We start from the raw sequence: 26,490 nt of genomic DNA, 5'->3' as shown, positions 1-26,490 counted from the left end.
TTTAGGAGAGGTTATGATAGCACTGCTGGAGAAATGGAGGGATTATGATGCTCACCAAATGGTGTTGCGATGGTGGTATAGAGGAAGGGTTGATGGCATGCTGGGGAAAGGGTTCTGATGGTGCTGGCAGGAGAAGGGATTGAGAAGGGGGGCAGCTTTCAATAGTGGGGTTTAGGGTGAGGGAAACCCTCTCTACTAATTAGCCCTTTCTCTTTGGGCCACTTAACATGAGTATTTCCTGAAGTAAGAAATATATATGATAGATTTTCGGGGATAATATGCATACAAAATAGATTTTTGGGATAGCAACTCACCCACAAAATACATTTTAGCACAGAATTTAATGCACAGGCCCTTTTGGGTCATTTTGACATGCTTTGCCTTCGATATCTTGAACAATGGCAATGTTGCAAAATTAACTCATGTGCAAAAAGTACAATACCTTCAAGTCTCCGGAGATATTTGCTCCTGCAAGAATACCTGTAGCTGCTGGGAAAAAAATGGCAAAAACTGAGAAAAAACCTTGTCCGTCTCTGAAATCTGGTCCAAAATTTTCTGCAAATATTATGGCTAGAAATGAAAAAGAAAACGATATGAGTTAACCCTATCTTGATGTTTGAGGTGGTGGGCATAGTACAACAGATTACGTTTAGAGCTCTGGATTTCTGCTGGACCTACATTTCAAGTATACTGAAGCAGGTCTCCGTCTAAGTTCTGACACAGCTCTTGTCAAAAGGGGGCACTTTCATAACTGTGCATGGGCAACAAGTAAACATATAGGAATAAATTCTATAAATGACGTCAAAAGGTTGGCGTCGAAAAAAACAGCACTTAGTGCTGTTTTATAAATGGCTCTCAAAGTTCGGCTTTCCTTTTCCCGCATGTACTTTCAATTTGGCAAGCTGGCAAGGTCCACACAGGAAAAAAGTATGGGGCAATTCTATAAAGTGGTGAAACAAGGGGGCCCTTGTTGGGGAGTTTTCAACTGTGATTCAGCATTTGAAGTTTTCAAGATGCGTGGTTGGAGTTTTGAAAGACCAACAGAGATTTTTTTCAGATAAGTGACTCACTGTTGTTAATGCTGTGCACAATATTCCAGAGCTTGTTTTCTGTATTTCAAACTGTTTTCTAGAAAGTAGTAGTAGTTTTCTGTTTCAGTGGGAAATGACTGAGTTAGCAGTTTACGTATAATTATTAATACTGGGTTTTTTGGAGTGGTAGTTTTTTCTCAGTGGTGAGTTTTCTATCACTTCTTTTTTTCCAGATTAATAGACACCTGTGATAGAAGCCTCCATAGAGGTTAAAGAGATATATGAGAAACATCCCCTGATTGGTTCAGGTTTCTGATTGACTAAATATTACCATGTAAGCTACCTCAGTCACTCCCTATAGACAGTTTCTTTTTAGCAAAATTGATATTGATTTAGGGGCCCTTTTGCTAAGGCCCGCCACAAAATGGCCTGTGCTGGTGTAGGTGCGTGTTTTGGGCACGTGCAGGTCCATTTTTCAGCATGCCTGCAAAAAAGGCTTTTTTTTGGGGGGGGGGGGGGGCAAAAATGGACGTGTTTCGATATTAAAACCAGAGCATATCCATTTGCGGCATGAGACCTTACCGCCACCCATTGACTTAGTGGTAAGGTCTTACATGTTGACCGGGCAGTAATCATCAGTGTGCGCACACTGTCGATTACCGTCAGGTAAGCGCCACATGGTAGAAATTTTCTACCACGTGTTTTGGACACGTGTCAGAAATGGAATTACGGCCCGGGGTATGCAGTAGCTGGGCAGAGACTTGCTGAACTAAACATGTATACTCTGGAGGAAAGGAGAAACAGGGGTGATATGATACAGACGTTCAAATATTTGAAAGGTATTAATCCGCAAACGAACCTTTTCCGGAGATGGAAAGATGGTAGAACGAGAGGACATGAAATGAGATAGAAGGGGGGCAGACTCAAGAAAAATGTCAGGAAGTATTTTTTCACGGAGAGAGTGGTGGATACTTGGAATGCCCTCCCGCAGGAGGTGGTGGAGATGAAAACGGTAACGGAATTCAAACATGCGTGGGATAAGCATAAAGGAATCCTGTGCCGAAGGAATGGATCCTCAGGAGCTTAGTCAAGATCGGGAGGCGGGGCTGGTGGTTGGGAGGCGGGGATAGTGCTGGGCAGACTTATACGGTCTGTGCCAGAGCCGGTGGTGGGAAGCGGGACTGGTGGTTGGGAGGCGGGGATAGTGCTGGACAGACTTGTATGGTCTGTGCCAGAGCCAGTGGTTGGGAGGCAGGGCTGGTGGTTGGGAGGTGAGGATAGTGCTGGGCAGACTTATACGGTCTGTGCCAGAGCCGGTGGTTGGGAGGAGGGGCTGGTGGTTGGGAGGCGGGGATAGTGCTGGGCAGACTTATACGGTCTGTGCCCTGAAGAGCACCGGTACAAATCAAAGTAGGGTATACACAAAAAGCAGCAAATATGAGTTATCTTGTTGGGCAGACTGGATGGACCGTGTAGGTCTTTTTCTGCCGTCATCTATTATGTTACTATGTAATATGACACACGTTGTACGACATATACACCTATGCGCCTTAGTACAAGAGCCCTTTAGGGATTTGATATTTTGCTATCCTTTTATGAGTAGCTCAAAGTTAGGTGCCATTTATAAAATAGTGCTTAGTACTGGGATCTGCAACTATTTTTAAGTGCGAGCATGTACACCAACTGAACTCTGGTATAAATCCTTGTGCCTAAATTAGGCATGGATCACCCTTATTCTATAACAAAGTGCAAGAATTGCGGGAACGCCCCTGATCCTCCCATGGCCACGCTCCCTTTTTGCTGCCATGTGTAAACTTATGCACGGATCCAAGTACACAAATTTCTGTATGCAAATTTCAATTACTGTCAGTTAGCACCGATAATTGATTGTTAGGGTCCAATTACCAGGGCTAATTGGCTCGTTAAAGATTTAAATTGCATGCACAAATTGGTCATGTGCCCAAATTTGTGTTCACAATATAAAGTGTCATTTATTGAATTTGGGGGATGGGGGGCAATTCTATAAATTGGAGCCCCAGTTTATTTATTTAGATTTTGCTCACACCTTTTTCAGTAGTAGCTCAAGGTTAATTACATTCAGGTACACTGGATATTTTTCTGTCCCAGGAGGGCTCACAATACAAGTTTGTACCTGAGGTAATGGAGGGTTAAGTGACTTGCCCAAGTTCACAAGGAGCAGCAGCAGGATTTGAACCAGCCACCTCTGGATTGCAAGACCGGTGCTCTAAACACTAGGCCACTCCTCCACTCCAGTTTAAGTGGCCATAATGCCATACACTTAGCGCCAATCATATCTTGGCATCTTAGTATCAAGATTCCATTATAGGTCAGTATTTGTATTCCCATGTATAGGCATGTCCTCTTATGCCAAGGTATAAGTTGGTGTGCCTAGGTGCGTCTAGTTTATAGTATTCTATCAACTATGTGCATAACTGGGAGACATGCCTGCAACCCCCTGATGCTCCGGAACAGCAAACAGGAAAAACCTCTAGGTCAAATAATCCAATCAAGCAAGAGTAGAGACTGACCAAGCGGATGCCTTTGGGAAGTTTTGTTTGCTCAGTAAAATCCTTTGAATACTATTGTGACCCTTGGGGCAGGCGTTTTGTGATGCCGAAACACAGACTGAGTCGGGTCCTTTTGTCCAAGCAACAAATAAAGCATATTTTAAGCAGTACCTCCAGCTCTGGATTCATCGTTTGGTCAGCCACCTTATAGCCTAGTGCACATAAGTGCCTACCTGCCACTTTATGACACCTTTGACGTGCATAAATAACACCTACTTCTAGGTGTCACCTTATAGTGATAGTACATGCAGGAAAAGGAAAGCCACTTGCTATCTGGGGTGCATAGTTTTCTGGGTTAATTTACAAGCATATCCTTGCTTTTTCTAAAATATGCATTCAAGTATTTAATCCTCTCCTAACCCTCACCATTGGGAGTTCATTGTGGGTAAAAGTATTTATATAAAGGCTGTATACATGAACTGTTACTTGTATATCAGATGGATAGTAAAGCACCATTTCACCAGATAGTGCTCTTGAAAATGTCCTGTTGATGTCTAAGCTAAAACCGGCTATTTTGGGGACATTCTGGGAGCGTAGTCAGCACTTGGCCAGTTAAGTGCCCATATTCAGCACTTAACCGGCCAAGGTAATCGCATAAATAGGACTGCATAAAAGTCAGTCCTATCTTTACCCAGTTCACCATAGCCTGTTAAGTGTTGAATATCGCACTGAGCCAGCTATGTTTTCACTATCCCCTCAACGCTACTAACTTAGCGACACTGCGGTTGTTTCTAGTTCCAGTTTTGTTTGTTTTTTTAAGCGCATTCATCTATTATTAGCCTTTTTAAAGGCTAGATTTCGCTGCCTCGCTTATGGTGTTCCATTCATCGGTTTACACAACAAACAGACTCCTGAAGCAGACATTTTTTCGCCGAAACACGGCTTTGTGTCGAGTATTTTTTACTTTTATTCAATAAAATATTTTGATTACTCCCCCCCCCCCCCCCACGGTGTCTTGGAAGTCGTGTTGATCTCGCTACTCTTTTGCTGTTCCACTATCCCCGTATGCCTGGAAATTCAATGCTGGAGCCCGCGCATGGCCCAGCATTGAATTTCTGAAATAACACCAGCAGCGGTCAACAAAATGCTGATCACCATTGGCTGAATATCGGGCCCATAAATTTTTCACAAGTATGAGCACAATAGGGTTATTAAAGTGAGAACCAACAGTTATGCCCCAAGTGTGTGTGTACATGATTAGCATAATGATGCATATGTGTGTATGTGTGCACATGGGCCTGTAAATGCAAAATTCCACCTACGCGCTCTTCTGTAAATATGCATGTTTCACATAGAGCGTATTTTACGGGGAGGAATATGCATCTGCGGAATCTGAGCACATCATGGGTTGAACTCAAACTACTGTTTCCTCTAAGCTGAGCAGGAGTCCTCCACCTAGAGTCCTGCCAGTGGGTGGTGCTGTTTCACTATCAGATATTTGTGAGAGGCATGCAAGCTCTGCAGGAGTCCAGGCAATCTGCATGGCCCTAGTAATTAAAAACACAATATTGAAGCACCCCCCCCCCCCCCATTGGCAGTAATGCAGTTGGAGGTTTCCTGCTCAGTTTAGAGGGAACACTGACGCACTCTTACACACAATGTATATCAAACTGTGTTACATTTGAGGCATGAGCACTTACACCCGTTCTATGGCTGCTTTAAGTGCTTGCACCTAAATTATAGGCACATAAGCTACTGTAGTATTCTATAAAGGAAAGTAGGCATCCTCTTGGAGTAGCCTAGTGGCTAATGCAGTGGACTTTGATCCTGGGGAACTGAGTTCAATTCCCACTGCAGCTCCTTGTGACTCTGGGCAAGTTCCTTAACCCTCCAATGCCCATGGTACAAAATAAGTACTTGAATATATGTAAACCACTTTGAATGTAGTTGCAAAAAAAAAAAAAAAAAAAAACCAACCTCAGAAAGGCAGTATATCAAGTCCCATTTCCTTTCCCCTTTCCCTTTATAGAATAGGTATCACAAAGTTGCCCTCTGGACACCTATATACAGAGGTCCAGAGGAGTCCTACTCTTATGACTCTGCTGTAGAAGTGTAAGCTGCAGAAGCTCTATTCAGACTCTTGATGCAGGTGTTGTAGCCGAAACAAGGCCCATGTTGAGTCGAGTCAAGTGAAGATTCTCAATTGTTTTGCTCTTTATCATCTCCACTCTCTTTGTTTTCCTTGGATTTTCTATGGAGGACTTTGCTTCTATGTTTTGCTTTGCACCTATATACAGGCATACTGTTATAGAATTACCCAGGATCTGCCTTCTCAACACCCCCTTCAGCCCCCTGCACAAATAGCAGGTGCAGAGTATTCACCTGCTTTTAGCACATGTATTTCATGTTAGCCTATTTCAAAGAGAAAAATACCTGAATAGTTACTCTTTGAAGAACTTCCTCCTAAGCTACCACCATGCACAATGTATCATCCCCCAAATTCTATTAATGGTGCTCAAAATTGCATGCATAAATTTGGGCATGCACCCAATTTACATGTCCAATTTAATTGAGTAACTAGTTAATTAGCGCCAACAATTTACACACATATCTTTCTAGGTGATACTCTATAAAGATGTGCATGTAAATTGTTTAGTGCGCAACTAAAAAGGGGGCATGAACATGGGAGGGGCGTGGTCAGGTCAGGGGCATTCACTAAAGATGCGCGCAGTATTGTAGAATTTAGGGGATCCGCACCTAATTTAGGTGTGTGGACTTACACCAAGTTTCAGTGGGTTTAAATCAGTGCATTTTGTCTAGCAAAAAAGGTGCCGGTACTCAAATTCTAGGCCACCCTTCCGGGGTGGGGTGATCACTGAGGGACCCACCCCACAGTAGCCAGGTCCCCTGCAACCAGTCACAGAATCTATGACAAGGCAGAATTTGTGTGTAGAGCCTGAGCTCTTTCATTAAAACTTAGGGACCATGGGTCAATTTTAGAAGACAATAGAAAAGGTGCCGGTACTCAGTACCCCCAAGTACCCCCTCAAAAAAAGCCCTGGTTTAAATCCTTGCACCCACAGTTGGGTGCAGATCCTGGCACTAAGCACTATTCTATAAAAGGCACCTAACTTGGAGCACCATTTATAGAATAACACTCATTATTTTTTTGCATCCAAATTTGGGCACCATTTACTGAATCTAGTCCCATATTTTACTATGATCAACCAGGTGCCTTGTACAACCCTGATTCCTGACAGGAATCAGCTGGAACATAAGGACAGAGCCAGCTGAACTTCTACAGTCTATGTCCAAGAAACACCAAAGAAAGACCACAATCAAGTATATAATATCGCATTCATTGTTGATTTAATCTTGAATTGAGAATGAATGTGACTGTCGGGCAGACTTGATGGACCATTCAGGTCTTTATCTGCCATCATTTACAGAGAGGGGCATTTTTGATATCATGTCTAAGTCTGAATTTGGATGTTTTACACAAAACGTCCAAATCCAGAACAGGAAAGAAGGTCATTTTCGAAAAAGAAAAACGTCTATCTTTTTTTTCAAAAATACTATGGACGTTTTGTGATAAGGACGTTTTATTTTTTGATCCATTTTCAAACAAAAAATGCAAAAGGTCCAAAATAGAGGAGGAGTAGCTTAATGGTTAGTGCAGTAGGCTTTGATCATGGTAACATGGGTTTGATTCCCACTACAGCTCCTTGTGACTTCGGGCAAGTCTAATGCAAAAGGGGCATTTTTGGATATGACATCTAAGTCTGAATTTGGATGTTTTTTTGTAAAACATCCAAAATCAAAAAAGGAAAGCTCATTTTCTACAAAAAAAAAAAGTCTATCTTTTCCTTTTGAAAATGCTGTTTGGAAAAATGTTTTGTGATTAGGATGTTTTATTTTTTGGTCCATTTTCAAACAGAAACATCCAAATGCAAAACATACAAAATATACAAGAAAATCCACATTAGATTGAAACCATTCACATGTTCTAAGTGTGGTAAAAGCTTTGGTTGAAATGTAAATCTCAAAGTGCATCAGAAAGTCCACACGGGAGAGAAACCATTTGCATGTATAGAGTCTGGTAAAAGGTTTGGTAAGAAGGTAAACCTCATAATGCACCAGAGAATACACCAGTGGCGTTCCTAGGGGCGCTGACACCCGGGGCGGATCGCCGATGCGCCCCGCCCCCTGGGTACAGCGCCCCCCCCTGGAACAGCGCGACCCCCCCACGGCGAAATAACCCCCGGGTGCAGCGCGACCCCCCCCGGCGAAAGAACCCCCCCAGATGCACGCCGCTGGGGGGGGGGTGCCGCGCGCCTGTCAGCTCTTCGTTTCCATACTCCCTCTGCCCTGGAACAGGAAGTAACCTGTTCCGGGGCAGAGGGAGCATGAAAACGAAGAGCCGACAGGCGCGCGGCACCCCCCCAGCGGCGTGCACTTGGGGCGGACCGCCCCCACCGTCCCCCTCTTGGTACGCCACTGGAATACACACAGGAGTGAAACCATTTACATGTCCTGAGTGTGGTGAAAGCTTTGGTTGGAAGGAAAGCCTAACACGGCATCAGAGAATTCACACAGGAATGAAACCATTTATATGCACTGAGGAGGTAAAAGCTTTAGTTGCATTGGGACAGGTAATTAGGGAATGTACACTCTTGCTATGAAGTATGGAAAAATAGCACTCTGGTATTTACATATTGTCAGCCGCTCCTCTCGGCCGCGTTATTGTCTCTCTCCCTTATCCGTGCTGTCTGCTTCCGACTCCACACTCATCCGTGCAGTTCGCTCTCACTGCCACACAATTCCGCTAGCAAGGCGGGGCAACACAGTTCAGCTTGCCAGTCTTTTCAACAAAGTTCAGCTAGTCAGGCTTTAAACACAGTTCTGCTAGCCGGGATTCAAACACAGTTCGAGTAGCCAGGCTTTTCAACAAAGTGCGGCTAGTCAGGCTTTAAACACAGTTCTGCTAGCCGGGATTCAAACACCGTTCGACTAGCCAGGCTTTTCAACAAAGTTCAGCTAGTCAGGCTTTAAACACAGTTCTGCTAGTCAGGCTTCCAACACAGTTCGGCTAGCCAGGCCTTCCCCCACCGCCTTCTTCAGCAAGGCCTCAAAACAGTTCAACTTAGCTAGGCTTTAAACACAGCCCAGCTTAGCCAGGCTTTCTCTCCAAAGTTCAGCTAGCCCCGCTTTCAAACACCGCCCTCTTCAGCAAGGCCTCAAACAGTTCTGCTTAGCTAGGCTTTTTACACTGCACGGCTTAGCCAGGCTTTAAAGATCCACCACCCTCATTTGTCAACACTTTACCTCTTGACATCCACCCCTCCGGATCTCTCCTGACTATTATTCTTTTCTTGATACTTTTGGGCTCCTCTAGAAGTCACTCTTCTTCTCCAGCCACTTCCTCTCCCAACTCCATTTCCTCTTCCACACCTTCTCCTCCTACCTGCTCCAACTCCTCCCATTCCATCCCCTCATTCTCCACCCCCTCCCTCAGGTGTTCCACCCTCTCCTCAGCTGATTCCATCTCCCAATCAGCCCCCTCTCCTTTCCTCTCCTGCAGCTCAGGTACTCGTTTGTCCTCCTCACTCCTATTCTTCCAGGCAGTCTGAAATCTGTGTTCTCTACGCTCCTGCCTCCTCCCCTCCCGCAATGCATTCTGGGATCTGTAGTTTTTCCACTCTGGCTTTTCTCTCTTCCCCCCTGCATTCTGGGCTCTGTGGCTTCTCTGATTCTCACAATATATGTAATGAAACCTCCTTTGAATTAAAAGCCCAAATCTACTGATAAACAAAAGACACAAGGCTCAGACGTTATTAAAAAAACAGAAAGTTTGGCATCAGGTAGAATAGTGGAAAAGTGACATCCCAGGAAAGCAATAGGGCACCCTAGGGGGCACTGCAGTGGACTTTATAAAATGCACTCAGGTACATATCTCACCATTGCTCCCTTACCTTGTGTGCTGAGCCCCCCAAAACCCACCCACAACCCACTACCCCCAACTGTACACCACTACCATAGCCATTACAGGTGAAGGAATCACCAATATGTGGGTACAGAGGGTTTCTGGTGGGTTTTGAAGGGCTCACAGTTTTCTCCACAAGTGTAACAAGTAGGGGGAGGTAGAAGCCTGGGTCTACCTGTCTGCAGTGCACTGCACCACTACTAGACTACTCCAGGGACCTGCATGCTATTCTAATGGACCCGAGTATAACATCTGAGGCTGGCAAGTAATATTTTTAATCACATTTTTTTGGGGTGGGAGGGGGATAGTGACCACCGGGGGGGGGGGGGGTAGTAAGGGGAGGTGATCCCTGATTCCCTCCAGTGGTCATCTGATTATTTGGGGCACCTCTTGTGTGGAGTAGAGGAATAGCCTAGTGGTTAGTGCAGCAGACCTTGATCCTGGGGAAGTGGGCTCAATTCCCACTACAGCTATTGTTATAAAAACAGGTCTATCTCAAAACATCTAAGTTTTAGTCCTGGACGTTTTTGTTTTGTTCCATTATGGCTGAAAAACATCTAAGTCTTAGGAATGCCCAAATCCCACCTTGAACATGCCCCTGGCACACCCCCTTGAGAATTGGATGGACTTCTGATGGACTTCAGAGAAAAACGTCTAAAAAGAGGTTTCAAAAATACTGAATTGGACGTTTTTGTGAGAAAAGCGTTCAAATGCAGACATATGTCACTTTTTGGACATTTTTCTCTTTTGAAAATGAGCCTGTATGTGATGTGAAGGAGCATTTTCGAAAGGGATGTCCATGTTTTGATATGGACGTCCTCGCAAAACGTCCCAACCCAGGGGCAGGGAAACCCATATTTTCAAAACAAGATGGATGTCCATCTTTCGTTTTGAAAATACCGTCAGGGACATCCAAATCCTTAAATTTGGTCATCCCTAGATTTGGTCATCCCTAGACTTGGTCGTTTCTGATTTTCTGCGATAATGGACACCAAGGACGTCCATCTCAGAAACGACCAAATGCAAGCCATTTGGTCGTGGAAGGAGCCAGCATTTTGTAGTGCACTGGTCCCCCTGACATACCAGGACACCAACCGGGCACCCTAAGGGGCACTGCAGTGGACTTCAGAAATTGCTCCCAGGTACATTGCTCCCTTACCTTGTGTGCTGAGCCCCCCAAAACCCACTACCCACAACTGTACACCACTACCATAGCCCTTCGGGTGAAGAGGGCACCTAGATGTGGGTACGGTGGGTTTGTAGTCGGTTTTGGAGGGCTCGCTGTTTCCTCCAGAAACATAACAGGTAGGGGGGATGGGCCTGGGTCCACCTGCCTGAAGATCACTGCAGTACCCACTAAAGCTGCTCCAGGGACCTGCATACTGCTGTCATGGACCTGAGTATGACATCTGAGGCTGGCATAGAGGCTGGCAATCAATATTTTTAAAGATATTTTTGAGGGTGGTAGGGGGTTAGTGACCATTGGGGGAGTAAGGGGAGGTCATCCCCGATCCTCTCTGGTGGTCATCTGGTAATTTCGGGCACCTTTTTGTGCCTTGGTCATAAGAAAAACATGACCAGGTAAAGTCGTCCGTGTGTTCGTCAGGGGCATCCTTGTTTCTTGCGATTATGGGTTAAGGATGTCCAAGTGTTAGGCACACCCAAGTCCCGCCTTCACTACGCCTCTGATACGCCCCCTTGAACTTTGGCTGTCCCTCCGACAGAAAGCAGTTGGGGATGTCCAAAATCGGCTTTCGATTATGCCGATTTGGACAACCCTGTGAGAAGGACGTCTATCTTCCGATTTATGTCAAAAGATGGGCGTCCTTCCCTTTCGAAAATGAGCCCATTAGTATCAGTTTCTCAATTTCATAAAACCTTTCAAGTAAATCATATCTTTCATGAACTTTGCGCTCACATAAATATTATTGAAGGTAGAACTTATTCATTCATACAAAGCTGATATTTTGAACTTGCACACTCACCCTGGTAATTAAAAAACCCTCTAGACCTCTTTTCATTGTTGGTTGGAATGACTGTTCCAATGAAAAAGTTTGCGATTGCAATCAGAAGTATGATTAAAAGCAATACTTGAGCCTGTGAATAAAATACAGATATCTCACTACAAGATCTTTTTGTAAAAAAAAATTTTGCAAACAGTGTCATTGATTTTACAAAAGTCACAACAGATTTCATTGTTTATCACAGCAATCAAAAAGGTTAATACACTGAACTTTGAACAAATTTGAAAAGGCTGCTAAATGGAATAGGCACCCTATTTACCTTTTTAGCAAGTGAAATGTAACTGTTGATTCATCCTAAATAGAAAAAGGATGGAATCTAATTAATGCAAAAATTAAATTTCCTCATAGCTGGAATGAGCTTTACGGCAGCTTCAGAGGTTGGAAAATAAGACCAATGCCAGGCAGACTTATATGGTCTGAGTCTGTCATGGATTCTGGGATGGGGAGGCTTGGATGCAGGAACACCGGAGCACGCTTGGATAACAGGGAAACTTGCAGCAGAAGCAGCCATGCAGGAAAACGGCAGTCAGGAGACAACACAGAGCCAGATTACTGGAAAAAAGTGAATCTGGATGCGGGGCATGCCCACAGCCGGGACAGGGTCTCAATACTGGAGGAAACGTCCATAGTTTGCTACTGAGGCAGACATGGGAAGCAACTGCTTGCCCTGGGATTTATAGTATGGAGTTTTGCCACGATTTGGGTTTCTGCCAGGTACTTGTGATCTGGCTTGGCCAATGTTTGGAAAACAAGATACTGGGCTAGTTGGACCATTGGTCTGATCCAGTATGGCTACTCTTATGTTCTAAGAAAGGGGGGGAGGATAGTATAGGGGCAAGGCTGGGAAAGAAGGGGGATTTAACAATGCAGTATGACAACCCAACTCTCTTCTCTCGTTAATTGAAAGCCTGTTTAAATAGCCATGTTTTCAGAGCTTTTTTGAAGTTCTTAAAGGAAAGTTCAGACCTTAAAGGTAGCGGGAGGGAATTCTAGTGAGCAGGAGCTGCAAAGAAGAATGCACAATGGCGAGTACTGTCAAGTTGAGCTGATTTAGGATGGTGAAGAAGACAATGATCATTTATTGAGTGGAGGAGTTGTGCTGGTGAATAGAGAATTGTGAAGGCAGAGAGGTAATCTGGAAGACCAACTCTGTGGGCCTTAAAAATGAGCATAATGAGTTTAAATAAAATATGTTGTTCCAATGGAAGTCAATGTAGTTTTTGAAACAGGGGAGAAATATTGTCAAACTTTTGTGCATAGCAGCTAAACGTTTTACAAAGAATGCTGTAGAAAAACTATATGTACTGTGTTGCCCATCAGGTTTTTTTGTACAAGTATCCCAGTATGCTCTATTTATTAAAGTTCAGTTCACTTGAGTGCATCTGTCTCAGTGTATAAATACTGCTCACAAGGGCAACTTCTCATTACCTTTTATAATGCCATGAGAAGTTTGAAGGCCAGAAGATAGCCACCCATCCAAGCTGCAGCTGCACAAACTATCTAGCTGAGTTTGTACAAGATTTACTATAGCTTATGGAAGAGTTCCTTTTAGTCAGGGACACCTACATGGTTTAACAAGAAAAGAAGTAGTGAAATCATCATGTCAGAGGTAGGAACAGAGTGACATGGTCTCCAACTCTTTAACATAGAAACCTAAATCATGATCGCAGAGAAAGATTGCAAAGCCCATGTAACTTGTCCATTTCCCCTGTTTACTGAAATACTACATCTTTTACTTGGGCTTTAGCTTTACCCCCCACTGCCAGAGACCTCCTTCTTCCTACTGAATGCTATTCTTACAGATAATGCTTCATACTGCTCAGAGAGCAGATCAGTACATTAAGGTCCCCAGTTCAAACTTGGGTCAGCTGTGGCTGAGGATGCTATAAAGGAAGTCATGCTCACTGCATGCACAAGACACTCCTGTGGGATTGTATTGCCCCTCCCCTCAGTTTGCCCTTAGATATAAGATTGGAAACCTCATTCACCAAGTTCAGATTTGAAGACCTATCATTTTCAGCCAACATTCCCTTTAAGTTGCCCTGGTGCACTTCACTGTCACTGATGGCCTGCCTTATCATGACCTGGATTATGTGTTTGATTTTTTTTCCTTCTCTCCTGGGTTTCTCTCTTGTAGTGAATCAGACTGTAACATAGGTCCCTTTGGTCTCTCTTTAATTGTCATCTCTTTCCTTTGTTTGTATTCTAATATTTCTGGTTGTTTGCCTTCAACATGATGATGATCCCACGGGCAATGTCCCTATCCAACAGAGGCCTCAACCCATTCATCTATGCAGATGACGTCACAATCTACATTCCCTTCAGTCATGACTTGACAGAAATAACCAATGAAATCAATGACGGCCTGAACATCATGAACTCCTGGGCAAATTCATTCCAACTGAAACTGAACACTGAAAAAACGCACTGCCTCATCCTCTCATCTCAACATAACAAGTACAAACCCACAACAATAAACACCCTAGAACACACCCTCCCTACCTCAGACAGCCTAAAAATACTCGGCGTCACAATTGACCACTACCTTACCGTTGAGAGCCAAGTAAACTCTGTAATAAAGAAAATGTTCTATTCAATGTGGAAACTTAAACGAATAAAACCTTTCTTCCCGAGGGAAATCTTTCGAAACCTAATACAATCAATGGTCCTAAGCCATGCAGATTACTGCAACACAATCTATGTGGGATGTAAAGAACAACTCGCAAAAAAACTCCAGACCGCCCAAAACACAGCTGCCAGGCTGATAGTTGGTAAATCACGCTTCGAAAGTGCTAAACCCCTCCGAGAAAAGCTGCACTGGCTCCCAATCAAAGAACGGATCATCTTCAAAATCTGCACCTTTGTCCACAAAATTATCTATGGTGTAGTCCCAGGATACATGGCAGACCTCATAGATCTACCAACCAGAAACAGAATCAGATCATCATGATCATACCTAAATTTATATTACCCAAATTGCAAAGGACTTAAATACAAAACAACTTACGCATCCAGCTTCTCCTACGTAAGCGCACAACTACGGAATGGCCTCCCAAAAGCTGTAAAAATAATCCATGACCACCTAACAAAACAACTTACGCATCCAGCTTCTCCTACGTAAGCACAACTCTGCTGCCCGTCTCATCTTCCGCCAGGGTCGCTTTACTCATACTACCCCTCTCCTCAAGACCCTTCACTGGCTCCCTATCCGTTTTTGCATCCTGTTCAAACTTCTTCTACTAACCTATAAATGTATTCACTCTGCTGCTCCCCAGTATCTCTCCACACTCGTCCTTCCCTACACCCCTTCCCGTGCACTCCGCTCCATGGATAAATCCTTCTTATCTGTTCCCTTCTCCACTACTGCCAACTCCAGACTTCGCGCCTTCTGTCTCGCTGCACCCTACGCCTGGAATAAACTTCCTGAGCCCCTACGTCTTGCCCCATCTTTGGCCACCTTTAAATCTAGACTGAAAGCCCACCTCTTTAACATTGCTTTTGACTCGTAACCATTTGTAACCACTCGCCTCCACCTACCCTCCTGTCTTCCTTCCCGTTCACATTAATTGATTTGATTTGCTTACTTTATTTATTTTTTTTGTCTATTAGATTGTAAGCTCTTTGAGCAGGGACTGTCTTTCTTCTATGTTTGTGCAGCGCTGCGTATGCCTTGTAGCGCTATAGAAATGCTAAATAGTAGTAGTAGTAACTACGGAATGGCCTCCCAAAAGCTGTAAAAATAATCCATGACCACTTAAATTTCAGAAAATCACTAAAAACCAACCTCTTCAAAAAGGCTTACCCTACAGATCCAACCTAAATCCCCACACCCAGCACAACCAATGATTGTACTAGACAATATACAATCTTCATTCCCTTCGACCTTCACGGTGCCTGACACACACCTACCTCATTCGACCACAATACAACCTTGTATTTGTTATCAACCGACTGGCGAACGCCTTTACGGTATTATGTAACCCACATTGAGCCTGCAAATAGGTGGGAAAATGTGGGGTACAAATGTAACAAATAAATAAATATATATTCCTTTATTTTTAACCATTGTAAACCATGTAAATCTCTTTGTTCTGGTACTCAAGATCTTCCAGAGGTTCGTTCTTTTCATCTTATCAGACATGAAGCCAGCAGGAAATCTATGTTTAGAATTAAATTTTAGAACAAATTGCCAGTGTCCTTTCATAATATTACTTCTTTTGTTCAGTTCAAGGAAGAACTTAAAACATGGTTATTGGCTTATGGCAATGTGATTCAATAATTGGTGTATTTATCTCAAGTAATTTGTTATTTTAAAATTATTTTTGTGTGTGTGTTACTCTTATATGAGTTATTTTCTGTGAAATAGAATGTACATATGTGATATTTCTGTTAATTATTATATATGTATTTTGTAACCCACCCAGAACAATGGATGGGTGGATTACAAAATTAGTTTTAACTAGAAATGGGGTATATTAAATTAATATGAAATATAAAGATGACACCAAGCGACTGGAATCAGGGCCAGTGATTACACGGTTCTGGAAGGATCCTTTGTGCTGGCTCTTGTCCTAAGACTATCACTACAATGATTAAACTAGTTATGCTGGGGGGGGGGGGGGGAGGAGAATATAATATAGATGAAAAACCACTGAGTAGTTACAAACAAGGATCATGATGTCAGATCCCAGCCCTGGTTCCAATTGGGTTGGGAATACAAAGGACCAGGAGGAAATTGCAGGATTAAAACAAAACCAGAAACAATGCATATTAAGTCATGGCTGAAAGTAAGGATCATCATCACATAGTCACCTTTGGTCACCAAGTTCTACATTGCAACATTAAGATTTACCTTGGCTTCCCATTCCATCCCAGCCACAGATATACCCAAAAGCAAAACCACAGTGATGGAACCCACAATTCTGATATCATTGGCATCATCCACCATTATTGCATTACTGCCCTAAAAAAGAAAATGACATGTTACTCAGAACCTTTTAGGTGAGATGTCAAAGGTTAATGACAAAGAAAAGAGCACTGATAGAGTGGAAAGTTCTACACTTGCAAACTGTCACAGTTATGTACTATTTCATAAGCAGCTGAGAGAGGTATAAATTTATGCACGGTCATTTGTGTCTGTGGGCTTTCCTTTACTTAGTGAGTCTCCATGTGATATATCAAAGGATTGTGATGGAATTTTCCATTCCAATCCTCTGGTGAAATACTGGCAAGTTCAACCATTTACAAAACTCAGAGCACATCATGGGAGCTCTGGCTGGAAGATTAGAAAATAGGTAGATTAATTAGTCAGCGGAATGAAATTTGTGGTCCATAACAGTAACAAAGAGCTAGATTTGATAAAGTGCACTACTGTATTAACTCTTGCTAATGCAGTCAGGCGAGCCTTTTTACTAAGTGGCAGTAAGCCCACCGCAGGCTTACTGTGCGCCAATTTAGAACTACTGCTGGGCTACTGAAGTAGTTCCCACCCCTAGCGCATACCATTTCCAGCGCTATAAAAATATGTCCTATTTTTGTAGCACTGGAACTTAACTGACAGTAATCGGGCAGCACCATGCACCGCCTGGTTGCCGCCGGGTTAGCGCAGGAGCTCTTACCATCATCATTACTTACCACACGGCCATTTCTTTTCCTCAGAAAAAGACAGCCTTTTACCCACTGCAGTAAAAGGGGGCCTCAGCTAGCATCTAAAGCATGCACTGACCTAGCACAGGCCCCCTTTTACTGCAGCTTAGTAAAAGGACCCCATAGAGACCTATATTTAGGTGCATGGAGGGCACCTATTCTATAAACCAAAATAGGTGTCAACTTTCCTATATAGAATACTAGAGTTACAGGTAATAATAGGCACCTATAATTTAGGTGTGACACTTATGCCAGTCATAGAGCTAATGTAAGTGCTTATGCCAAATGCTGGAGATATACAAATAGGGCCGGATCCAGTATCAACAAATTATTGATGGTTGATCTCGTTAACTGGTGCCCACATTTGGGTGGCCTATATAGAATCAGGGGGATAGATCGTAGTATTCTACAGGATATGTGTGTGTGAGTTTTGCCCATATTCCTCCCAGTCTCTGCCTATGTGTACGCTCGTCTGTCAAATATGTGCTGTGTAAGATATACAATTATTTACAAAAGAGCACTTCTGTAAATAATTGTATATCTTACATAGTGTAGTCTTTCCTCTCCCTTCCCCCCAAGCTGCAACGTCTAGCCCAATCCAACAGCATTCCAGGGTGGGTGGGATGGGTAGATGAACACCTCTGAGGAACAGGAAGAAGCCTGCTCACTAGAGGCCACTCCCCTTTTAAAACTTCCCCTCCACACCTCCCAGCTGCTTGAGGGAAGGCACCCGATTGGGTGAGTCTTCCTGCCGAGCAGCAGTTTTAAAAAAAAATCTTGCCCCCGATTGGAGGGTCCATGGCCCGCATGGGCCGGCCCCCTCCTCCAATCGGGTTCTTCCTGTTAGTGCTCCCCATCCTGGCCTGGGCGAGCAAGACTTCACCCAAAGCTCACCACAGTTACCCAGGCCAACCTTAGGTGAATCTCATGATCTCACTGTCCTGTTAAGAGCAGGCTCGGGATGAGTCCTTTGCCCTTAAAAACATATAATCAAGGCTGTCTGTTGGTAACCACTGAGGTGTGCATGTGTGCTCCAGCACCCACTGATCCAGTGGCCATGTAGACTGAAATGAGAACCTACAGGGTAGGAAAAGAGGCCATGTGAGAGGCCTGGTAGGGTTTCAGTATATGATAGCTAGAGTGTGTATATACATCCCCATTTAATCACATTTTTAAAAATTGTGTTTTATATTTGTACAAGTTTCTTTATTAAAGCTCACCTTAAGTAAATCCACAACGGTTTCCGAAAATCCAACCACATACATAGCCACTGCCACAGCGTTAGCAAAGGCAAAGATTAGTCCAATTGATCCACCAAACTCAGGCCCCAGGCTTCTTGAGATGAGATAATAAGCTCCACCTGTAGATATGAAAGCTATTGTTGTTTCCAAGTTACACAGAGAAATCTGCTACTTAAAAGGCTGGCATCGCTTTGAAAATATAAAAATGTCTTATGTGAATTTGTAGAAAGTTCAGTACAAAAAGCAAAGTGTGGTTCAGTGGTTAAAGTAGCATAGAACAGTAAACCATGAGTCGATAGAACTCTGAGACCCCCCCCCCCCCCCTTTACCTCTTCCCCCAAAACAAATTCCTCTGTCTAGAGATGCTACTAGGAAATCTTATGCAAGCTAGTACTGATTTCCCTAGAAATCTACATCTAACTGTAGCAAGCTTACCAATTATTACTTATTAATTTATATTTTTCAGAGACAATTTAGAAAAGTTAATACTAAGTGCCCTTTGTTCATATGAACATTACTTTTTTTGTCATATGCCTAAAGACTCAACAGTTAAAATTTAAATAACATACTACTCTCTACTACCTATATCTTTTGAAGTCTACATAAAATACTGATGAACATTTTTATAAATCAATATAATCCTTAATGAAAGCATTCTGGAAAGCAAACTTTAAGTATGTGAACTTACCTCCCCTTACTACTCCGTTCGTGCAAATAGCAGACATAGAGATACCTGTTAATGTGGTCACTACAACACTCAGGCAGACGATAATGACACCAAGACCTGAAAAATCCCAAAAGAAACTTGAAGTCTCACCTGAATATATAATTTGTGCATCAGAGTAGCAAATATGTGGTATGACACCAGTAGACTCCATGTGTGTGACAACTGGGCTATGAGCCACCTGAAATGTACTGAATTTTTGTCTTGATCAATGCACAGTACCTGTAATCCTCAAGACATTAAGACTCGACCTGCCACCATGGATAACCTGCAGTGTGCTAAAAAATTATTCTTTACCTACTGTGAAGCACCTGACAAGACTTGGAAGGACCAACGCACCATCCAAAATGACCCATGTCTTCTGCAATAGACCATTTAATACCTAAAATTAATTAGACTTTTGAACTGGACCATAACTCATGCAAGACCATAAATGCACTAGAATGAAAGATAAAATACATGAACTTAATGTCATTATTCATCTGTTGATTTTCACCAGGTTTTGACTTGTGAATTTCCAAGCAAATTCCAGCTGCAATGTTCTGAAGAAAGTTTTATTAAATATAAGAAGGATGGTGCCATGGAAAACCAAACTCATCTCTTTTCCAGGCTCAGGGTAGGCCTTCCTACTGTCTGAACTTGAATCATGAAAATAGTATGATCTGGAAATGATTGACACAGACATAATCACGTCACTGATTGAACACTGAATCACATTACCTGCTAGCTTCTTCTTGCCCGGTTAGCATTCTGTAATTTGTTCTTACCTTAGGAGCCTTTTACAAAGCAGCGGTAAGCCCAACGTGGGATTACCACACGCCAATATGGAGCTAACGCCAGCCTAACAATGGTGCTGGCGGTAGCTCCAGCCCAAGCGTGCGCCATTTCGCATGCTAGGAAAAATAGGGCACTATTTTCTAGCACAGCAGTTACCCAGCGGTAATTGTACAGTGCCACGTGCTACCCGGTTACCGCTGGTTTAGCGCAGGAGCCCTTACCGCCACCTCAATGAGTGGTGGTAAGTGCTCCCCCTCACATGCACAACCATGGCTATTTTCAGCCTTTTTTTATCCAATGCGGTAAAAAGAGCCACACCACGCAGCAAAACAGGCCCCCGTTCCTAGCGCAGGGCACTTTTTCCGCAGCTTAGTAAAAGGACCCCTTAGAGAATAAGACCTCCATCCAGCTCAGTAGAAAAATAAGAAATGCCTACTCTATTATAGTCTTTGAGGGTATAAGAAAACCTGAATATTTTACCTCCACGAACAAACCCGTTAGTTGCTATTGCTGAAGTTGACAACCCAGTAATTGAGGTTACCATGGTGGCAAGAAGAATTATGATAACTCCCAAACCTGTCAGTGATGAAAAAAATAAATGTTATATTTTACTTGTGCTCTATTATACAGCAAATTGCCTTTTCTATCGTTTAAGCTTTCAAGCTGAAATGCGAACTTTGAACTGAGTAGTCCAAATGTCTGTGCTGTAAAGAAATGAATGCTATGCTGATACAATGTGAAGACTGTATCAGGTGAGTTCTCCTTATTAGTGCACTAACGATTTCTTAAACAGAGAGGCCCGGAATGGTACGTGCTGAAAAGAATCATTTGGAACACAAAGCAAAATTATTAATATTGTTAGTACTTCACACCTTCTTGAGTAAGTACTCTGCATAAGACACCTTTGCTGAATTAATTTCAGGAATGATCTCCCGCCATTTTGGTTGTTCATGCTACCGGGCTGAAAAGAAAAATAATTCTAACCAAACAGAATTACCTCGAGACAACTACAGCCAACCTGATTTTTTGAACCTACACTGAATGAAGGGACTGAATGCTCCCTCTTGTTTCACGTTTAATTACCTCCTCTGACAAATCCATTTGTGGTAATAGCAGAGGTGGATAAACCAGTAATAGCAGTCACTGTCACAGCTAACCCGATGATAATCACACCAAGACCTCAGGTAAGGAAATAAAAAGATAAGGTGGTTAAACACTGCAGCATGATGTTTCAATATACTGTTTGGGAGGAGGAGGGGCAGATACTAGTGTGCATTACAGGAATAACACACAATATTTATTTCTTTACAAAACCACAATAATGAGATGCAGATGCATACAAAGTACTTCATTGTTATAGCCACTGAATAAAGCAGCTTGCATTCAACACTGCAAGCTGCATTATTCATGGAAAAATAACAGCTCAAAACTGCTGTGACTTTTCTTGCCCAAAAGTATCAGAATACTAACTTAAGTAAGTAATGCCACACTGGGAAGAGACCAAGGGTCCATCGAGCCCAGCACCCTATCCACGACAGCGGCCAATCCAGGCAAAGGGCACCTGGCAAGCTTCCCAAACGTACAAACATTCTATACATGTTATTCCTGGAATTGTGGATTTTTCCCAAGTCCATTTAGTAGCGGTTTATGGACTTGTCCTTTAGGAAACCGTCTAACCCCTTTTTAAACTCTGCCAAGCTAACCGCCTTCACCACGTTTTCTGGCAACGAATTCCAGAGTTTAATTACACGTTGGGTGAAGAAAACGTTTCTCTGATTTGTTTTAAATTTACTACACTGTAGTTTCATCGCATGCCCCCTAGTCCTAGTATTTTTGGAAAGCGTGAACAGACGCTTCACATCCACCTGTTCCACTCCACTCATTATTTTATATACCTCTATCACAGTGATGTCGAACCTATGGCAAGCAGAGTCCTCTCTGTTGGCACGCGCGCCTGGTCCGCCCGCGCCGTCGCTGGTCCGCCCACTCTCTCTCCCTCCCCCCGAGCACAAGACCAGCCTCCCTCCCACAACCGACCAAACAAACATCAGGCCACCCGCCCTCCCTCCCAGCACCAGGGTCCCCCCTCTGAAATTTAAAAGGCGTACCTTGGGGTTAAAGCGGCGTCGGCAGCGAAAAGAGTGTTCTTTGCTCGGCGTGCCTTCAGCCTTCCCTTCTGTCTCTGAAGCTCTGGTCCCGCCCTCATAGGCGGGACCAGAGCTTGAGAGACAGAAGGGAAGGCCCGAAGGCGCGCCGAGTGAAGAACACGCTTTTCGCTGCCGACACGCCTTACCCCCTAAGGTACGCCTTTTAAATTTCAGAGGAGGAGGGGGGGCCCTGGTGCTGGGAGGGAGGGAGGACGATCGGGCGGCCTGATGCTTGTTTGGTTGGAGGGAGGGAAGGAGGCCTGGTGCTTGGTGCTGGGAGGGAGGGAGGCCTGGCGCTGGGTCCTGCTGGGTGCTGGGTGGGAGGGAGGCCTGATGCTGGGTGCTGCTGCTGCTGTGTGCTGGGTCGGAGGGAGGCCTGATGCTGGGTGCTGCTGCTGCTTATGCATGCTGGGTGGGAGGGAGGGTGGGATGGAGGCCTGGTGCTTGGTGCTGGGAGGGAGGGAGGCCTGGTGCTGGGTGCTGCTGGGTGCTGGGTGGGAGGGAGGCCTGATGCTGGGTGCTGCTGCTGCGTGCTGGGTGGGAGGGAGGGCGGCCTGGTGCTTGGTGGGAGGGAGGGCTGCCTGGTGCTGGGAGAGAGGGCAGGCAGGGGGGAGAGGAGGGTGGCTGGATATTTGTGGCTGGAGGGGAGAGGAGGGTTGCGGGACATGGATGGAGGGCAAGAAATGAAGAAGAAAGGAGGAAAGTAAAGAAATAAATGGAAAGGAAGCCCTGGAAACAGAGTTAAGAGAACAGATAGAGAGCAGCAGAATCAGTAACAAGGACCAATATGGATAGAAAAACAAAATCACCAGACAACAAAGGTAGAAAAAATCATTTTATTTTCATTTTAGTGTTTGGAATATGTCCAATTTGAGAATTTACATCTGTTGTCTTATTTTGCACTGGGTATACTGGAGCTGTAACAGCTTACAGACATGATTTATAATGAAAGAAAATCATGTTATTTTTTTCTCCTATACTAGTATTTTCAATGATGTCATTTAAGTTGCTGAGACGCTCACAGAGGGTCCTCTGCTGGACTCATGATTCCTAAGGGAAATGTTCCTCCTGAAGAAGGAGTGTTCGAAATGCGGGGTCTCGCATCAAGGAACAAAAGAGAGAAGGTGTGAAGAGTTAGAAGGTGCTTAAAGTCTGGAAACAGTATGTAAATTCCAGGAAGCCCTTGACACACTGCACTGATTCACTCTGCTGAACTAACACTACTCCAAGAAGAGTGCTGGAGAGACTTTGTTGTGAACACTGTGCTCCTGCTTGATGTGATTTAGAAGATTTTTATGATTTATAAGGACTATAATTTGAACCTTTAAGGACAATATCTAAGACACAAGTGGAAGATTTGAAATTGAGGAAACAACAATTGGGGAGCATGTACACAGATTATGGATATATAGAAATGTGCCCACACAAGGTTTATGTGAATGGGTGGTGAAGTGAAGGGTGTGACTGGGCAAGTTCCGGAACTTACACAGCATAAGTGGTTTTATGTGATATATGTATTGTAATAAAAGAAATTAAATATTTTAAAGGAAGAACGTTTTTTGTGATATAGTTTTGAGATCTGTTCTTCTAGTTTAAATATTTATCCCCAGTAATATATATAGTCTGTTTATAAGCGCCACGGCTGATGTAAGGGGTGTGGCTATCATAGGGGTGGAGTCATATGTGGTGACCCCACCCATAATGAGTACCGGCACTTTGCGATAAATAATTAGATTTTGGGTTGCTGTTTGGGCACTCGGTCTCTGAAAGGATCGCCATCACTGCTCTATCATGTCTCCCCTCAGCCGTCTCTTCTCCAAGCTGAAAAGCCCTAGCCTCCTTAGTCTTTCTTCATAGGGAAATCGTCCCATCCCCGCTATCATTTTAGTCGCCCTTCGCTGCACCTTTTCCAGTTCCACTATATCTTTCTTGAGATGCGGCGACCAGAATTGAACACAATACTCAAGGTGTGGTCGCACCATGGAGTGATATAACGGCATTATAACATCCTCACACCTGTTTTCCGTACCTTTCCTAATAATACCCAACATTCTATTCGCTTTCCGAGCTGCAGAAGCACACTGAGCAGAAGGTTTCAGTGTATTATCGACAACGACACCCAGATCCCTTTCTTGGTCTGTAACTCCTAACGTGGAACCTTGCATGACATACCTATAATTCGGGTTCTTTTTTCCCACATGCATCACCTTGCACTTGCTCACATTAAATGTCATCTGCCAACTAGCCGCCCAGTCTCCCAGTCTCGTAAGGTCCTTCTGTAATTTTTCACAATCCTGTCGCGAATTAACGACTTTGAATAACTTTGTGTCATCAGCAAATTTAATTACCTCGCTAGTTACTCCCATCTCTAAATCATTTATAAATATATTAAAAAGCAGCGGTCCTAGCACAGACCCCTGAGGAACCCCACTAACTACCCTTCTCCATTGTGAATACTGCCCATTTAACCCCACTCTCTGTTTCCTATCCTTCAACCAGTTTTTAATCCACAATAGGACTTTTCCTCCTATCCCATGACCCTCCAATTTCCTCTGTAGCCTTTCATGAGGTACCTTGTCAAACTCCTTTTGAAAATCCAGATACACAATGTCAACCGGCTCCCCTTTGTCCACATGTTTGTTTACTCCTTCAAAGAATTGAAGTAAATTGGTCAGGCAAGATTTCCCCACACAAAAGCCGTGCTGACTCGGTCTCAGTAATCCATGTCCTCGGATGTGCTCTGTAATTTTGTTTTTAATAATAGCCTCTACCATTTTCCCCGTCACCGATGTCAGACTCACCGGTCTATAATTTCCTGGATCTCCCCTGGAACCTTTTTTAAAAATGGGTGTTACATTGGCCACCCTCCAATCTTCTGGTACCACGCTCGATTTTAAGAATAAATTGCATATCACTAGCAGTAGCTCCGCAAGCTCATTTTTCAGTTCTATCAGTACTCTAGGATGAATACCATCCGGTCCAGGAGATTTGCTACTCTTCAGTTTGCTGAACTGCCCCATTACGTCCTCCAGGTTTACCGTGAAGTCGGTAAGTTTCTCCGACTTGTCCGCTTGAAATATCATTTCCGACACCGGTATCCCACCCAAATCTTCCTCGGTGAAGACCGAAGCAAAGAATTCATTCAATCTCTCTGCTACATGCAGCCTGACACTCCCAAGCTGCCATCTTAAAGGGGCTGAAGCTGTACAAATAGCAGCCCCTGCTCCCCTAAAAACTTCCCAACCCTTGCAGGCACCTTTCCAAACCTCAGTCCAAGGCACTCCCACCCTCTCGAAGACCCTCCTTGCAGGCGCCACACTCCCTGTAGGCTCCTGGGCCTACCTGAAGCAATCCCTGGTGGTCTGGTGGAATGGGGAAGGAGTGATCCTCAGTCATTTCTACCCCTTGCAGCTCTGGATTCAAAATGACAATTGTGACCTCCTATCTGTATTCTTGTGGTACCACTGACCAAGAAAGGGATCTAGGTGTCGTCGTTGATGATACATTGAAACCTTCTGCTCAGTGTGCTGCTGCGGCTAAGAAAGCAAATAGAATGTTAGGTATTATTAGGAAAGGAATGGAAAACAAAAATGAGGATGTTATAATGCCTTTCTATCGCTCCATGGTGCGACCGCACCTTGAATATTGTGTTCAATTCTGGTCGCCGCATCTCAAAAAAGATATAGTGGAATTAGAAAAGATGTAGAGAAGAGCGACGCAAATGATAAAGGGGATGGGACGACTTCCCTATGAGGAAAGGCTAAAGCGGCTAGGGTTCTTCAGATTGGAGAAAAAGCGTCTCGGGGGAGATATGATAGAGGTCTATGAAATAATGAGTGGAGTTGAACGGGTAGATATGAATCATTTGTTTACTCTTTCCAAAAATACTAGTACTAAGGGGCATGCTATAAAGCTACAATGTAGTAAATTTAAATTTAATCCTTTCTCTAATTGCAAGACTAAAAACGTTATTTATGTGGTTATCTGTCCGTGTGGTTTAGCCTATATAGGTAAAACCAAGAGACAATTTAACACTAGAATAATCGAGCATAAAAGTGCTATAAAAAGGAATGCACTTGAGAAACCACTGGTGGAACATTCAAAAACCTTAGGACATCTTTTTGAAGAACTGCGTTTTTGTGTTTTATTTGTGCACAAAAAGAACTGGAGATGTGGACCAGTAGACACCCTCCTCCTAAGAAAGGAACAACAATTCATTTTTGAGTTACAAACATTACATCCTCAGGGTCTGAACATGGAGACTGACCTATCCTGTGAAATAATATTGTTCTTTTTTTTTTTTTATTCTTTCATTTTTTATTCACAATATATAAATATATATACATTTGGTTTTTAATTTGTTCTTATATTTTTATTGTTGTGCATTCT

General features: G+C 43.6%; 1 protein-coding gene across 1 annotated transcript in view; it reads right to left on the bottom strand.

Moving 5' to 3' along the window:
- The window catches only part of SLC12A1 (solute carrier family 12 member 1), a 222,896-nt gene that overhangs the window by 122,861 nt on the left and 73,545 nt on the right, over positions 1-26,490 (bottom strand). The window contains 5 exon segments of the mRNA XM_030189548.1: positions 443-570; positions 11,528-11,639; positions 16,419-16,529; positions 18,433-18,572; positions 20,435-20,530. Of these exon segments, the coding sequence (XP_030045408.1) occupies positions 443-570; positions 11,528-11,639; positions 16,419-16,529; positions 18,433-18,572; positions 20,435-20,530 (587 nt within the window).

This window comes from Microcaecilia unicolor, chromosome 1 (genome assembly GCF_901765095.1).
Source record: "Microcaecilia unicolor chromosome 1, aMicUni1.1, whole genome shotgun sequence".
Lineage (NCBI taxonomy): Eukaryota > Metazoa > Chordata > Amphibia > Gymnophiona > Siphonopidae > Microcaecilia > Microcaecilia unicolor.
The sequence above is the reverse complement of the archived record's forward strand: the minus strand, read 5'-3'. Positions and strand labels throughout refer to the sequence as shown.